The 17135-nt window shown below is 36.2% G+C and overlaps 1 protein-coding gene across 2 annotated transcripts in view; it reads left to right on the plus strand.

The window, feature by feature from the left end:
- Positions 1-1404: 1404 nt before the first annotated feature.
- UFL1 (UFM1 specific ligase 1) overlaps positions 1405-17135 on the plus strand; it is a 33834-nt gene continuing 18103 nt past the window's right edge. For both annotated transcript variants that reach the window (XM_054569733.1, XM_054569732.1), the window contains exons 1-7: positions 1405-1556; positions 2657-2802; positions 3861-3889; positions 4572-4669; positions 5193-5307; positions 9218-9348; positions 15822-15880. In XM_054569733.1, the coding sequence (XP_054425708.1) occupies positions 1480-1556; positions 2657-2802; positions 3861-3889; positions 4572-4669; positions 5193-5307; positions 9218-9348; positions 15822-15880 (655 nt within the window). In that variant the 5' untranslated portion in view covers positions 1405-1479. The remainder of the gene's footprint in view (positions 1557-2656; positions 2803-3860; positions 3890-4571; positions 4670-5192; positions 5308-9217; positions 9349-15821; positions 15881-17135) is intronic.

Raw genomic sequence — 17135 nt, forward strand, 5'->3', positions numbered from 1 at the left:
GAAGACAATAGTTATTTCCAAAATGATATGGAGTCCTTAGGGGCTTCGTGTGTCTAGAACTCAGCAAGCTATTCTATGTGTATTGAGCAGCAGCAGAGGATGCTGCCAGAAAGTAGAATCTCAGCTGATTCTGAGTCTTACATGATAATTAAGAAGTTTGGATGTTAATTTGTCACATAGTACATCATAGTCCCCTATTTTTATACATTTTATACTTTATATGAAGTACTTTTTTAAAAATCTGCTTCATTAGAGTTATAAGTTGTTTATGGTAAGATCATGTCTGCCTTATCCACTGCCTGCACTCCATGGCATCTGAGAATCAGAAAACATGAGTTATGTGAATGAACATTTCTGCTTGTTCTTAAGCTTAGTGCCCTTTGAACTGCACCACCTACAATCATCCAAGTTACTTACCCCTTTGACTTGACGTCTGATCGTTGTTCCCTCCCTTGGTTGGCAATCACATTGACAGTGTGTGGCTGTGTGGTTGCAGTGCTTAGAGACATGTTATATGGTTGTGTTCTCTGCATTTTAAATACAGCTGGGAAACTTTACTAGAAAAATACATTTGTGGTATTGGATTTGAGTCACCCAGACTAAGATATTGAGATGGAAAAGAACCTGAAATAGCCCCTTTTCACAAACTCTGTAAATCATGCGGTTAAAAGGAATTTTTTAAGTGTAGAGTGAGGTTTAAAGGAAAAGAGAATGAGAAAGGTACTGCGGAGTAAATATCTACTTCTTACTGATTTCAATGCAGGGGAAAGCACAATAAACATGCTCCTTGTTTCCTCCATTTCATCCATAGCCATATACACTTATTACCATATGATTATGTTTCTTTATTATTTGACGGGTTTAATCAACCCCATAAGAGAAATATGAAAGGCTCCAGAATACAAGAAAGCAATTCCCAGTCTTTATGGTATCCGAATGAGTCACCCCTGTGCAAACAAATTACCTTCTGTAGTGTCTCCCACCTGTCTCCTAAAAACATCTTCTTCGAGCCCACGTAAAAATTAAATATAATTCCCTGTAGAGGGGATGTTTATTATAGGTAAAGGCACATCTCCTTACCTCCTCCCCCCAAAAGCAAATAGAGGGCAGAAGAAAAAGAAAAGTGGTTAATTTGTTTATCACTGAACTGAAGCACTGAGGATAATGCAAACAGAGACTAAAGTAACACTTATTACCGAGGCCCTTCCCGCATCCCACCCGCAGCTTTGTAGAGACTTCAAGGCCCAGCTCCCTGCAAACCACGCCCGCTGGTACCCTGAAGAACACACCTACTGCGTTCGGTAGGAGGGGCTGCGGCTCTTCGGGCCAGTCCCCTCCTAGCGCAGCCGGCGCTGCGTGCGCGCGTTTGGTAATTACGTTGCGGAAGGAGTGTCTTGTCCCTCCGCGCGGCCCGTTTCTCCTCGGCTCCTTTGGGCTGACGTGTCTGCCGTTCGCGGCGCCTAAACCAGTAGGGCCGTGATGGCGGATGCCTGGGAAGAGATCAGGCGGTTGGCGGCTGACTTCCAGCGGGCGCAGTTCACCGAGGCCGCTCAGAGGTGCCCGACCCTCCCTCTCCACTGTGGCTTCCAAAATATCCCCTGGGTGGCCGCTCCCAAGATCTGAGGCCTCTGGTCCCATGCCTTTGACTCCGGACTTTGCCAGCCGGTCACCGCCCCCGCCTCACTCCTCCTCCCGGAGCCGGCACTGGGGGTCCAAGTATAATCCTTGGCCAGAAGGCCCGAAACCTACTGTGCCCCAGAGTCCCCAATCCAAACCCCAACCTGGTGCTAGCGGGCCCCGCCCGCCCCTTGCCCCACGACGGCCTAGGCTGGTCATTTAGAGCTTTCAGTGTCCCCGTTAATCCTTACCAGTCGTGAAATCGCTGTGGCATCATTACGTTTTGTACACTTTCTTATCTAGAATGAGCGTGAGAGGGTAATCCCCAGTGCAGTACTTTGTAAATACTGTGTTGACTCTTAAAACATTTTTTGTTCACCCAATGTGCTAGGCCAGACCCGTGATCCCATCTGTAATTTTTAGGGACTCCTGGACGCTGACATATCCTACAAGGCCACTAATTTAGGGGGATATGCCCAAAGCACCCTAACTCGCCTTTATAATGGAACACGTAATGCTAATAGAGTCCTTGTTTAACCGTGGTCTTCTTCTTGCCTTCGATGTTTTTGCTGCTTCTGCGGCTGAAGACCTTCATCTCTTGATGCTGTCTTTAGGAGCACCGAGCAAACTAAGGCACAGAAGGTGCTTAAGTGCTCGGGTAAACTAACGATTGCAGCTCTGGCTTTCCTAGGCCACATCTTCCTACAGACCAATTGTATGAAAGTAGGCCAGAGTTTTTGTTTACCTAAATTATATGTCCTCAGTTTTCTATTCAGATTTGAACATTAGAAGCAGGCCTACGGGAGAGCAAACTCGAAATCCATAATAGAACGTTTTGTACCCGATTAAGTGCATGTGAACCTGCTTTACTCCCGTGTTTTTTTAACTCATCGAAGTAGTGTTGTTAAGGTAATAAAAGACAGAGATTTTGTAGTATAGAACCTAGTGACTTTTTACCAAAACTTATTTTAAATACAGTCTGTTAATTTTATTGAACACCAAATGTATCGTGAATTTTCAAAACTTCTGTTTCCCTCAGGTTGTCAGAGAGAAACTGCATTGAGATTGTGAATAAATTGATCGCTCAAAAACAGCTAGAAGTAGTTCACACACTTGATGGGAAGGAATATGTTACTCCAGCCCAAATTAGTAAAGAAATGAGAGATGAGCTACATATCCGCGGTGGTAAGTAATTCCTTAGTTTTTTGTTTTTTCTGGTTCTTTGGAAGGGAAAAAATGAATGATAAATTATTTGGAGATTTTAAGACACCCGTCTCAATTGTCAATATGGTAACACCCTCAATATTTTTAACTGGTTCAGGTAAACATAATCATATCATTTAAATGAAGTCAGATAGTGTCATTTTACAAAACAGCATTATTTTGAGTTATATGTCTGTGAGTTAATCCGTTGTTTCTCTTCGCAGTTCATGAATTTATTTCCTAACTCAGGATGGTACTTAGTTGGCTATTAGAATGGTAATTGTGAGGGAGGAACAGAGATTTTATAGGATTATAGATTGTTGAAAATCAAAGTTGTGCTATCATCCTCCGTTTTTTAAACTTACCTTTAAGTAGTTGGAAATTAGGAAACAATTTAATATGATACTATACCTGTTACACTGTAGGAGGTGCTATTACAAGCACACACATAAAGTTTTTGTTTTCCTTTGTCTTTTAAAAATTTGAACAAACTACAGAGCCAATTTGGGCACTGATTGAAATAGAAACAGTTAGAAATCAACTCTTCATTAGATGTTACCAGATATACCCTTGGTGTATGTTTCCTTTATTTTTCTGCATAGTGCTAATAAAACATTAGCTATAATTTGGAGCACTTAACAGATTTTCTTTCTCTAATAGGTAGAAGTCTACCAATTTTAAATAACTGAAAAAACAATTCATCTGAATTTAGTTGTCAATATATCTTTGGTGACAGCAGATAAATTGTGAAGGGAGATAAATAGCCTCCATAGATCTGATCAACTTGTGTGTAAGTTGATGCTTAAAATTGGCTTAATATGACAAATGATACTTTGAAAATAAAGAGTCGCCTAGGCCTTCAGCCATGAGGACTTAAGCAGCTAATGGTTTGTATTTGAAGACTGTTATTGTGGCTCTATGCCTTTTGTAGAAGGAAGACTTCTACTGTCTAAAATGTAAGCCTGTTAGAATTTACAGGTTTTTTTGGCTAGTGTGTACTTACACATAATTTAAAATAAATGGTTGTCTTTTCTTTAAAGGTCGAGTAAACATTGTTGATCTGCAACAGGTAAATTTTTAATTCATAACATTATTCCTGTGATTTATAAATTTTTTGATGCTATGAATTTTTTCAATGTTTTAAGTATTCACTAATACAGATATCAGATTTTGTATAGTTTTTGTGAATAAATAATTATATTTCTCACTAATGCACTGAATCAATTTAACAAGTCCTAATATAGTGAATCAATTTAATAATCATAATTTCTTTCTTAGTTGAGTTGGTTATTGTTTACTCTACCAAATAAACTCAAAATTGTCATTTTATGTAATTACTTGATTTATGTAATTTTGGGAGAAAAATCACTAGCTTCATTTCACTTGTTTTTAGTATGTCAAAATAATAAAAAAAAATTAAAAAATAGAAGATATTTTTAGAAAATGTGAGTGCACATGTCACCACCAAAGTACATGTATACAAAAAGCTGGTGAATCTTATGTAAAATGGTGCCTATTATATGCAAATGTAACTTCTTAATACAAACTTTCCTTGAAAGTATAAGTGTAATTGGTCAGAAATGGAAATAAGCAATAAGCCTCTACTTTTTTATTTGACTAAGACTTGGTACAATATTTCAAATAAATTTGAATTCCAACTAAGTTTTTTAAAAGGTAGTACTAAATATATAATTTTGAACTTACGAAACAATATGAACTTGTCACAAATAGAATTTGTATTTATTTTTTAGGTAATTAATGTGGATCTGACTCATATTGAAAATAGAATTGGTGACATTGTTAAATCAGAAAAACATGTTCAGCTAGTGTTGGGACAACTGATAGATGAGTAAGTAAAATTAAGAGCACTTTGTCATGTAGTTGTTTTTTTTATATTTAAATTTTTAACAGTTGTGGCCCATTTGGTATTTTGTATAGAACTCTTTTAATGCCGATTTTCAATATAAGGATCATTGCACCTAAAAAGTAAGTGCTTAGTGTGGAGTAGTTGAAAATAATAAAAACTTAGATTTCTTTTTCTGTTATCTTAAAGCAACACAGAACATAATTTTTACAATCTTTCCTATGTGATTGTAGCTCTGAAAGCACATTTGTTCAAATAATATTAATGAAAATGACTGCAGAATTTCCATTGTTTAATAAAGAAATCCTAACATTCTTCATTTGATTAAACTTATATTTAACTGCATTGATTAAAAAAGAAAAAAACAAAGATTTTCAGAATGTGAGTAATGAATAGTGTTTTTACCTGAAGATACCCTATTCATTAATTTTGGGTCATACCTTACTGCAATGCAACAGAAATTAAACATAAAAGATAATTGGTTGTTTCTGTTTGTTTTTACCAATAGAAACTATTTGGATCGGTTAGCAGAAGAGATAAATGATAAATTGCAAGAAAGTGGTCAAGTAACTATATCAGAACTGTGTAAAACCTATGATCTTCCTGGAAACTTTCTGACACAGGTATTTTTTTTCTTAATAGTAAAATGTGACATTTCAGAAAAATAAAAGACTTCTAAGGGGATTGGAAGGAACTAGGCTTTCTTAACCATTAACTGATTTTTTGCAAGTGTTTGACTATTGCTGTTGTAGCAACATATTTTGGATGTACTTCTTATATGTTGGTGGCTGTGATGAGATTTTTTAGAAATAATTATAATCTTCCTGGGCACAGAGGTACCGTAAAAACAATTAGTAGACCAAGTTGTAGGCCTGCTTTGATGCAATAGCAAGAATACCATAAGTGCATAGGTTTGTTTAATAATTCTGATATCAGCCATACAGAAACTTTAATCAGCATATCTATAGTTCTGATTACTCAGTTATATTTTAAGAAAATTATAATTTAGAGATGTAGGTGCTGGCATTTGTTGGGAAAAGGTCAGGAATGCTAAATATCCTACAGCGCACAGGACATGCCTGCAACAAAGAATTTCCTTGCCCAAAATGTCAATAGCACCAACATCTTTTGATGTCACTTTTTTTCCTCTTCTAAACTGCCAATATGACTGGAATAAAAATCAAGGAATCTCTAGTAATCTTTTAATTTTAGATACTTTTGTCAGTACTTGATTTACACTGTAATAACTGTGCTACCTAAAAATAAGAGACTATTTTCATGTTTGTTTTCGTCTTTCTAAAGATAGTTTGACATTTTAGAATTATAGAAGTCCATTTAACAACAGAAAGTGCATGGGCTTTTAGACCTTTATTCGAATTCTGTCTATGCCACTGCTTAGTTATTCAGTGTTAGAAAAATTATTTCATCTCTTTTGTGCTTCAGCTCTTTTTTCAGAGTTCAGTGGGGTTATATACATGGTATACCTAGTGAAATGTTTGGCACAGTGGAGGCACTCAGTAAGTGATGGTTCTGTTTTGTACTTACTGGAATAAATAAGGGAAAAGTCAAATTTCTTCATAGGTATATGTCACTTTAAGAAAAAATTATAAGAATTTACCTAACCATGAAATTAATTTGTAAAACCAACAGATTTACCCATTGTAAGAGAGTGATTTCCTCTCATTGCATCTAAAGTATCATTTAAGGTATAGATGTATTTTACATAGTATTTCAGGGGCCTAAGTTCTATATTAAATGAAAAAAATATATGTTGTCCTGGCTGGTGTGGCTCAGTGGCTTGAGCGCCAGCCTGCGACCCAAAGGGTCGCTGGTTCGATTCCTAGTGTAGGGCACATGTCTGGGTTACAGGCCAGGTCCCCAGTAGGGGGTGCAGAAGAGGCAGCCACACGTTGATGTTTCTCACCCTCTTTTTCTCCATCCCTTCCCCTCTGTCTAAAATAAGTAAAATGTTAAAAGATATTTTTACATTTACATAAAAAGTTAAAAATATTTTTAACCTTTTTAAAAAGATTTATAGATTCAATGCAATCCCTATTAAAATGCCAATGATGTATTTCACAGATAGAGAACAAACATTTAAAAATTTATATGGAACCATAAATGACTCTGAATAGTTGCAGCAATTTTGAGAAAGAAAAACAAAGTAGGAGGGATCACAGTACCTGACATCAAACTATATTATAAGGCCACTGTAATCAAAACAATCTGGTACTGGCATAAGTACAGACACATAGATCAATGAAACAGAATAGAGAGCCTGGAAATAAACCCATGTCTCTATGGTCAATTAATATTCAACAAAGGGGGCAGAAGCATAAAATGGAATAAAAATAGCCTCTTCAAAAAAATAGTGTTGGGAGAGCTGGACAGCTACATGCAAAAAATTGAAATTCTACCCCCAACTTACACCATACACAAAAATAAACTCAAGGTGGATAAAAGACTTAAATATAAGTCGTGACACCATAAAAGTTCTAGAGGAGAACATAGGCAGGAAACTCTGAAATATCCCATGCAGCAGTACTTTCACCGATATGTCCCCTAGAGCAAGGGACATGAAAGAATAAACAAACAGGACTTCATCAAAATAAGAAGCTTCTGCACAGCTAAAGACATCAGCAAAATTAAAAGGGAACCAACCATATGGGAAAATATATTTGCCAATGATACCTCGGACAGGCGTTTGATCTCCAAAATATAGCGAGAACTCACACGACTCCACTCCAGGAAGACAAATAATCCAATTTAAAAAGGGGCCAAGGGTCTGAACAGACACTTCTCCAAGGAGAACATAAACAGGGCCCAGAAACATGAAAGGATACTCAGCATCAGTAGCCGTCAGAGAAATGCAAATTAAAACCACAATGAGATACCACTTCACACCGGTCAGAATGGCCATCATAAACAAATCAACAAACAAGTGCTGGTGAGGTTGTGGAGAAAAGCGAACCCTAGTGCACTGTTGGTGGGAATGCAGGTTGTGTGGAAAACAGTTTGGAATTTCCTCAGAAAGCTAAAAATGGAACTGCCTTTTGACCCAGCGATTCCACTGCTGGGGTTATACCCTAAGAATCCTAAAACACCAATTCAGAAGAACCTGTGCACCCCAGTGTTCATAGCAGCACAATTTACCATAGCCAAGTGCTGGAAGCAACTAGGTGCCTGCCCATCAGTAAATGAGTGGATCAAAAAACTATGGTTTATTGGAATATTATGCAGCAGAAAGAGACGGAAGGAAGGAAAGAAGGAAGGAAGAAAGTAAAGAAAAAAGCTACTATTCTTCACGACATCATGGATGGCACTGGAGAGCATTATGCTAAGTGAAATAAGCCGGGGGTAAAAGACAAATACCATATGATATCACATATAAGTGGAACCTAATCAACAAAACAAACAAGAAAAATATAACCAGCAACATTGAAAGGAAAGACAGACAGCAACAAGAGGGAAGGTGGGGGGTGATTATTGGGGAAAGAAAGGGGAAGGGTCAAATCAAGGAACATGTATAAAGGACCCATGGACAAAGCCAAAATGGGGAAGGATTGAGGGTGGGAGGTGGGGGTGGGTGGGGCAGGGGAAAGTGGTGGCAGGAAAATGACAAATGTATTTGAACAATAAAAAATTTTAAGTTAAAAAAATACATGTTAATTGTAGAAGATCAAAAAGTATATTTTTAGAACTCTTAAAAATATCAGAATAGATCTAAATGATTTTTTAATAAAACTGCTGGTGATATATTTTGGAAATGAATATGGTTTCTTAATGTTTTTAGTTCTAATTTTTCTGAATATCACAAGTAGTAGTATGGAAACTCATTAAAAAGTTGTTTGAAAGCATTTTTCTATACCACAAAAGTATCAACTAGGCTGACTTGAGTAGATTTAACTTACCTTGGGATGTGAAATATGTCCAGACTTAATTTAGATGTCCCTGAGTCCAGTTATACTGTAGCTGTGGAGAAATATTCTCCTAAAGTTATTAAGAGGTTAGTAAGAAATAAGATTTTCTGCCAGTGTAGGTTTCTGGGTACAGATAACCTGTTAATGTTTGCATCAAAGGAGATACCTTTTCAGGTCTTGTGTTTCTATAGGTTGCAAAATCTTGGAATAATATTTCTCTCTCTGTTAGTGTTAGAAGCTGCAGAGTGGGTCTTCTCCAAGACTCATGTATATGTCTTGGCTCTCTGTATGTTTCAGATTGCCTATACCTAGAAAAGTAGTTAATTGATCATTTTTATTTGACATGAGGAATGGCCGTATTAGCAGCTGGCTAAGCCCTTTAACATATCAGCTATTTGACTCATTCAGTTCTTGGCTCTGCTGTGATATTAGGATATTTCCTGGATCCTAAATATTGATTTTGGCTTATATATCTTATTTATGCGGTTGGAGTTTCTGGAGTACATGATTAATACAACATCAGCATGCAGCATGACTTTAGTACAACTATACAAATGTGTATATTTATAATTTTTTCTTTCAAGCTTATAGAAATTTGAATTTTTACTCCTAGGCACTCACTCAGCGACTAGGTAGAATTATTAATGGACACATTGATCTTGATAACAGAGGAGTAATATTCACTGAAGCTTTTGTAGCTCGACATAAAGCACGCATCCGTGGACTGTTCAGTGCTATTACCCGGTAAGCATGTTTTAAAGTCTGTATATTTCTTTGATCATGGTTTTGGTTTGTATAATTTTTCTCAAGCAAATTTGTTTTAAGCAAAATCTCCTTCAGGACCCTAGTTCATTAAACAGATAATAGGGGAAGGTCTGTGAAATGGGAGTGGGGATTCCAGAGCCCTAGAATGTAGCTACTGAACTCTCTAACCCATATCCTCCTCTTCCTGCCTTCTACCGCTCACAAGGCCCCAGATGCACCTCTGCAGAATACCCAGATCGGTGTGTAAAATCACTCTGGGATCATGGAAAAGGCAGGTTAAAGTCAGAAGTCTTAGGGTCACAGCTCTACTCAAAATAACAGTATGACTTTAAACAGATAAATCATTTTGCTGAACTTCTTTGGGTCTTAGATGGGGCTAGATGATTTTAGAACTCTTATTACGAAACAACATTCTACAGTTCTGATGAATAACAATGTTACCTTGAAAATCACCTCAATATTTCTAAAATGAGAATTTTTTAAATGTTTTGGGCCTGTGTGTCAAGCTCCAGTGTGAAGTTAAGAAAAACCTACATTCTCAATTATCTTCTCTCCTGTGTAATTAACTTTATCTCAGTGGTTTTGGGGTCCCTCCAGCATTTAAATGTGTTCAGATTGCTCCACTGGAAAACAATAAAACCTCCCTCAAGCTCACATTACTCTCCATCTACTGTCTTGTCTCTTTAAGTAAACCGTCTCAAGAGCCGATGTCTACATTTACTGCCTCAGTTTTCTTACCTTCTGCCACTCTCAGCTCACCCGTCTCACTTCTCCCGCTTGCAGAGCAATGATGTCACTATCATTGAATCTAATGGGTATTTTCCGTCCTTGTTTTACTTGACTTTGCAGCAGCATTTAACTCCAACTCTGTCTTCCTTCTGGAAATATTCTCATCCCACATCCCCTTTCTTAAACATCACACTTTTCAGGTTTCTTTTTACCACTTTTGGCTGTACTTCCCAAGTCACTTTTTCCTCCTTACCCTAGCCTTTAAAGTTTTTTTTCTTAGACCATCTTTTCAGTCCTGTACTGTCTCCTACATATTTTAACTTCTTTTAAATTCCAGACTAATACTACCTACACAGCATCTCTATTGAAATGTTTTATAAGTGTCTCAAATTCAACATATTTAAAATAACTCACTGTTCCTGAGCTATCCCACTCCCCCTCCCACCTGAATTAATTCTTTCACTTGTGTTTCCATTACCAGGATATGTTACCATTTGGTTGCTTTTGCCAGAAACCTAGGAGTCATCCTTTATAACATTATCTCATCTCCCATTCCAGACCACAAAGTCTTTTGAATGCTATATTCTACATATTTATGTAATCTTTACTTGACATCTCTGTTCCTACCACTTCAGTCTGGGTTTTTTTTTTACATGGACTGTTTTAGTAGGTTTTTAACCATTCTCCCTTCTTCTATGTTTATAACATTCCAGACATTTTTTACATAGCAGTCACAATAATTTCTTTCTGTCATTAAACACCTAATATGTGCAAGGCACTGTGATATAAGAGACTAGCAGGTTAGAAGGGAGAGCTTGCAATCTAATGCAACAATTTTCCTCTGTTAATACCTAACAGAAAAGTTACAAGAGAACCTTTATCTTTCTGCACCATTTGAGAGGAAGTTGCTGTTATGATGTCCCATCACCAAAGATACTTTAGTCTGTATGTCCTACAAACAAGGGTATGGTCCTATATAACTGTAATACAGACATCAAAATCAGAAAATTGACATTGATGTATTACTACCATCCAGTCCTTGGATCCTGTTCATGTTTTACTAATTGTTCCAGTAATGTCCTTTATAGAAATAGGATCATGTATTTTATTTAATTGAAATACTCCTTACCCACCTTCAATCTGCAACACTTACTTTGTCTCTCCTTGACTTTCATGACCTTGACACTTTGGAAGATCTTGTGCTAGTTATTTTGTAGAATGTTTAATTTTGCTAGTCTACTCTTTTTTTTTTCTTTCATGTTGATATTCAGGTTGTGCATATTTGGCAGGAATAACACAGAAGCGATTCTTTGTTCTTGTTGTTCAGTGCTATCAGGTAGCATACACTTTAGATTTTTTCCAGTTAGTGGAGATGTACATGGTAACTTCTTAATAAGGCGATATCTGCTGAGCTTCTCCTAATAATACTTGTTTTTTCTTTATAATAGTGTTTCTGTGAAGGGACACTTGAGATCATGTAACTTATCCTCTGATTCTTCAGACTTTCAGTTTATTCATTTATTTAAATCCTGTGGACTCAATGGTTGTCATTTTGTTCATTGGATTATAATCTGTTATTATCATTAGTATTTAGTATTTCAAATTGTCTCTGGTTGAGCTACTGGAAGCCCTTGAGGCTGGCTTCTGTGTATTTCTGACATGTCCCCATCATTCTTGGAGCACTTCTTTTCTTTTTCGCACAAGAAGTTTCAGTCTCTGTACATCCTTTCCCTGTCCCAGCCCTGAATTCAGCCATTTTCCCAAGGAGCCCTAGTTCCTTTTGGTAGCATATGGTATTTAGAAACCAAGATCTGGATTCTAGATTGCTTATTATTATTTGATGTCACTGCTTCCAAGCCCCCTCACCAGACAAAATAAGGAGTACACAAAGACACATGTAAACACCCCGCTCTCTTTATATACATATATTTCTGTAGTTTTATCTATGTGTATCAAAAACCATGCATTCACACCAAAACCTTTCCTTGCAACACTAAGTTTTTTGTTTTCTTCTTTTTCATATTTGTAACTCCCTTCTCTGGCTGTGAGAAGCCTGGCTTCCAGTTTCTTAAATATAGTTACTTGCATGGCTAATTCCCTTTAATGTGACTGATTTCCCATTGCTGCTCCAGCTCTCTTCCCTCTGCAGAGGCCTCTGTTACTCCCCATAGACTCTTACAGCTGGCACCACATCACCGTCCTAACTCAAGGAACTGGTGATAGTAGTTGTTTCTGAGAGAGGAACTGAGTAGGCGAGTGATAGGAATAGGCGGAGACTCAGTTTTGTATCTTTTTTGTACTCTACACATTTATTTGTAGTCAAAACATAAAAATGATTTTTCCTAGTGACAGTTTTTTGACTATTATGGTGAATGTAGTTATCAGATAGAGCAAATAGTACAGAGGTGGGTAAAAGTAGGTTTACAGTTGTGAGTATGCAAAACAAGAGTTAATAAAGCTATTGTAATAATGATAACCTGCATGTCTTTCTCCATACAAACAACTATAAACCTACTGTGGCCTACCCTGCATTTTTATGACTCATGGTTGCCTTGAGTTTCTCTATATAGAGGTTTTTTCAAACCATGAGGGTAAAATAAATTCCGAGCCTCAAAAAATGTTGCTAGGCTGTGTGACTTCAAGATAGTTCCATTTAATGCACCGTATCTTCATATTTGCCTCTTAAATATAAAGAACCACCCCACTTTTCTGGTCTATCTTCAGAGAAAATATTTGCATCTCTGTTTGAAAAAGGATATACATTTAATGATATAATATTGGTAGCCAAAAAGGAGAACAGAAAATAATTGGTGAAAAGAGTGGGCTATGTTGGTCTACCAAACTACGTTGTTTTCCAAATTAAAATAAAAATTGAGCAGCTAAGTTTCTTTTTTTAATTAATTTATTTTTTATTGTTCTATTAACAGTAGTCCCACTTTCTCCCCGTTGCTCTCCCCTGCCATGCCCCCCGCAACGGTCAATCGCCACCCCATTGCCCATGCCCATGCGTCCTTTCTACATGTCCCCTCTTTCCTCCCTTGGCATTTTGATTATGATGTGTCTTGGTGTGGGCCTCTTTGGGTTCATCTTGTTTGGGACCTTCTGTGCTCCCTGAAGTTGCGTGACTTTTCTCCTTGACTTCCCTTCATAGGGAAGTTTTCTGTCATCATTTTTTCAAACAGATTTTCTGTCCCTTGCTCCTTTCCTTCTCCTTCTGATATTCCTATGATGCAATTGTTGTTATGTTTCATGTTGTCCTGAAGTTCCCTTACCAGAGATGTCCAGCGTTTTGGCATCTCTGCGCCACACTGGAAGAAGAGTTGCCTTGGGCCACACAGTAAATACATTGTAACATGTAATCACAAAAAAGTCTCATAATGTTTTAAGTAAATTTATGATTTTGTGTTGGGCCACATTGACAACCATCTGGGCTGCATGCAGCCTGTGGGCCGTAGGTTGGACACCCCTGCGCTTAAAGTATCCTTATACTTTTTAAGTATTTTTTTATTTTGTTGCTCTATCTGGGTATTTCTCTCTACCTCATCTTCCAGTTCACTGATTCCGTCCTCAAGCAGCTAAATTTTATTATACAAAAAAAGTTAGGTTTTGTGCAGTTTAGTTAAGCCTTTATTGAATATCCACATTAAATTATACACCCAGAAACTTTTAAGATGAAGTCCTTCAAGGAGTTCCCTACAGTTTTGTAGGAATGTGTTCAGATAGAAGGGAACAGAATACACACACACACACACACACACACACACACACACACACGAAACATGAGAAAGATGTAATCATTATAAGATGAACAGAAGAGAGCAGAATACCTATTTGGACCTAATTTATTTGGAAACTCTAGATAATTTAGCTGAAAAATTTGGGTAAAAATTTAATACAAAACAAGTTGATCCATACAAGAATTTGATTAAAATACTAATTTAGTCAAAAATTCCCAAACACAGGAGTTATAAATACATGCTAATTTATACCCAGACAACTGTTTCTGCTTTCCCAAGTTTGTTATAGAGAAATTTATAACATCTTAAAGAATCAAGAGTAAAGGATGGATTAGTTGGATTAACTTGAAAATCTCTTAGTTATATGCATTGAAATAAAAACATAAGCTATAATTAAATCAGAGAACAGGCATAATTGACTTAAAATGAATAGGGAAAAAATTATGGACAGAAAAGTCTAGATCCTTTTTTTATAATTTCCTTACTTAAAAAAATTTTAATTGTTGTGAAAGAAAGGCACTCACATGATCTACCCAAAATAAATGAAAATAACGTGTCCACACAAAGACATAAACACAAATTTTTGTAGAAGCATTATTTATGATAGCCCCAAACTAGAAACAACCCAAAAGTGTATCAGCTTATGTATGGATAAGCAAAATGTGGTATGTTCATACCATGGAATGCTGTTCAGTAATAAAAAGGAAAAAATACTGATTTATACTTTATCATGAATCTCAAAAACATGTGAAGTGAAAGAAGCAAGACATAAAAGATCACATATTCATTGTATTTACATAGAATTTTTAGAAAGACAATTTTTTAAATAAAATAAGATTTTATTTATTTATTTTTAGAGAACAGGGAAGGGAGAGAGAAAGAGGGAGAGAAACATCAATGTGTGGTTGCTGTTTGCGGGCTCCCTGCTGGGGGACTTGGCCTACATGTTACCTAGATGGGGAATCAACCGGTAACCCTTTGGTTTGCAGGCTGGCACTCAGTCCACTGAGCCACACCAGCCAGGACTAGAAATACAATTTATAGAGGCTGAAAGCAGATCCATAGTTTTTGAGGTCAGCAGTCCCTGACCTTTTTGGCACCAGGGACTGGTTTTGTGGAAGACACTTTTTCCGCGGACCAGGGAGCTGGGGATGGGTTCAGGATGATTCAAGTGCTTACACTCAAGCTCACCTCCTGCTGTGCACCCAGTTCCTAACAGGCCTGGACCAGTATTGGTCCAAGGCCCAAGGTTGGGCACCCAAGGAAAAAGGGCATTCATTTCCTTTTACGTCTAGGGGTCCCAGCAGGAATTAAATGAAATCATCGATTTAGAAGTTTTGGAGTAATGGAAATGTGCTAAAACTGGATTATAGTGATGGTTGCTCAACTCTATGAATGTATTAAGATCATTGAACTGTACAAGTATATTTACAGTTGGTTGGATTTTTGATATATAGATTACACCTCATTAAAGCTTTTTTAAAAAAATTCTTAGTAATTACAGAAAATACCGATAAGCAAAAAAAGAACATTTTAAGTTGATCCCTCCCAGTCATCTACCTACATCTACCTAATCCGGGAGTGTATCATTTGAGACTCCTTTCAGTACACCTGTAGTCTCACATATCTTCAGAAATAGAATCATATAACATTCACTTAACTATTCCCAGGTAGGGAGAGAGCCTCCCAGACACAAAGAATAGCATACAGAAAAACAAACATACAATAAACGGCAAGGCAGAGTGTTAACTGAGGTCAAAATTTTCGTGGGAAAGTAAATTGATCCCCGATTGGGAAGACAGATCTAATCCCCAGGTATTTTAGTAGTATAATTCTTGTTAAGGATGTACAACGTGATGCAGTTTTTGCCTTCATTTATTTATTGTATGTTAATTGATGTTTCTATAAACTAATTATCCTACATAGTTTTTAATTCATAAATATATAACTGTACACCAATAATTCTTTGTTTTGTTTTCCATAAAGGCCTACAGCATTGAATTCTTTGATATCAAAATATGGATTTCAAGAGCAGCTTCTTTACTGTGAGTTCATTTTAAATTATATATCTTCTAATTAGCTGCTGAATAGACTATTAATATAACACTAATTTTAATGTTTTTATCTCTTTTAATCGTAAAATTTATGTAATCAAGATATTTCTTGTTGGAAAATTTCTCTATACTAATGTTCATGTACATTTCGGTTATACCCACCGAAGTATTTATTGTTGGTTACCATGAGGGTAGTGGAATGAAAAAAAGTATTTTGTGTGTGTCTGTGTTTGTGTATAAATACCCTGTTAGGCATATACATACATAGAGAGAGATTTAGAATTAGAGTATTAAGAATAATTTTTAGTTTCTTACAGATTTTTACTACATTTTCTAATACAAAATAAATAGTATTTGTCTAAAAGAATTTTACAAAGATTTTGTAGCAATAAAAATATATTCTTAGCATTCAAACAGAATAGTACAGTATCTCCAAAATAATCTTGGTTCATTAAATATTGTGTAATATGCGTATGTTTGTGAAGCTTTTTTGAGGGTTTGAGGGTTATTTTAAAGCTTTGCTGAAATAATTTTTAAAAGTAGTGACTTGATCTGGCTCATCTCTCTGCAAATATAAGAATTAAAATAATGGAGAAATTGAAGTATATAACAAAAAATTTTTATTCACTGTTTTTCAAATATGGAATTAAACTTTAATTTTTTAAAGATGTAATTTAAAATTAAAATGTGACATATTTTGGAATCTACATAAATGGGGGTTGGTGAGATTTCATTATAATAACATAAAGTTCTTCAAGTAATTATTGGTAACTTGATAACTTTGGTTTGAATTTAGCATTTGAAACTGTATGCTGCAGCTTATTGAGACATCTAGACTTTTCACATGAATTCTAATTTACTCAGTATTGAAATTCTGTAAACTGATTTTTTTTGTTGTTGTTAAAAGCTAATTTTCATAGACCTTCTTTGTGCCAGACATCATCTGATTGCGTTAGGAAAAATTTCTTCCTATCAGCTTTGTCTTTGTTGTTTTAGGGGATGTTCATATTTAGTTTAGTTAAATGTTATTGTTTAAGTAAAAAGTATAAATCTGGTGTTAGTCATAGCACCATCCAGTTCCGTGGCTTCAGTCTTTTGCTGCTGACAGTGGCGGTGATGGTGGTGGTAAGTGATATTTAGTTAACATTTACAGAGTGCTTATGATATGCTAGCTGCAGTTCCAAGCACTTTCCTGGAATATGACCACCCTGAAAAGCAGCATTATTATTATTGGCATTCACAGAGG

Source organism: Pteronotus mesoamericanus, unplaced genomic scaffold (genome assembly GCF_021234165.1).
Source record: "Pteronotus mesoamericanus isolate MK-2021 breed Mesoamerican mustached bat unplaced genomic scaffold, CSHL_Meso_final contig_20, whole genome shotgun sequence".
Lineage (NCBI taxonomy): Eukaryota > Metazoa > Chordata > Mammalia > Chiroptera > Mormoopidae > Pteronotus > Pteronotus mesoamericanus.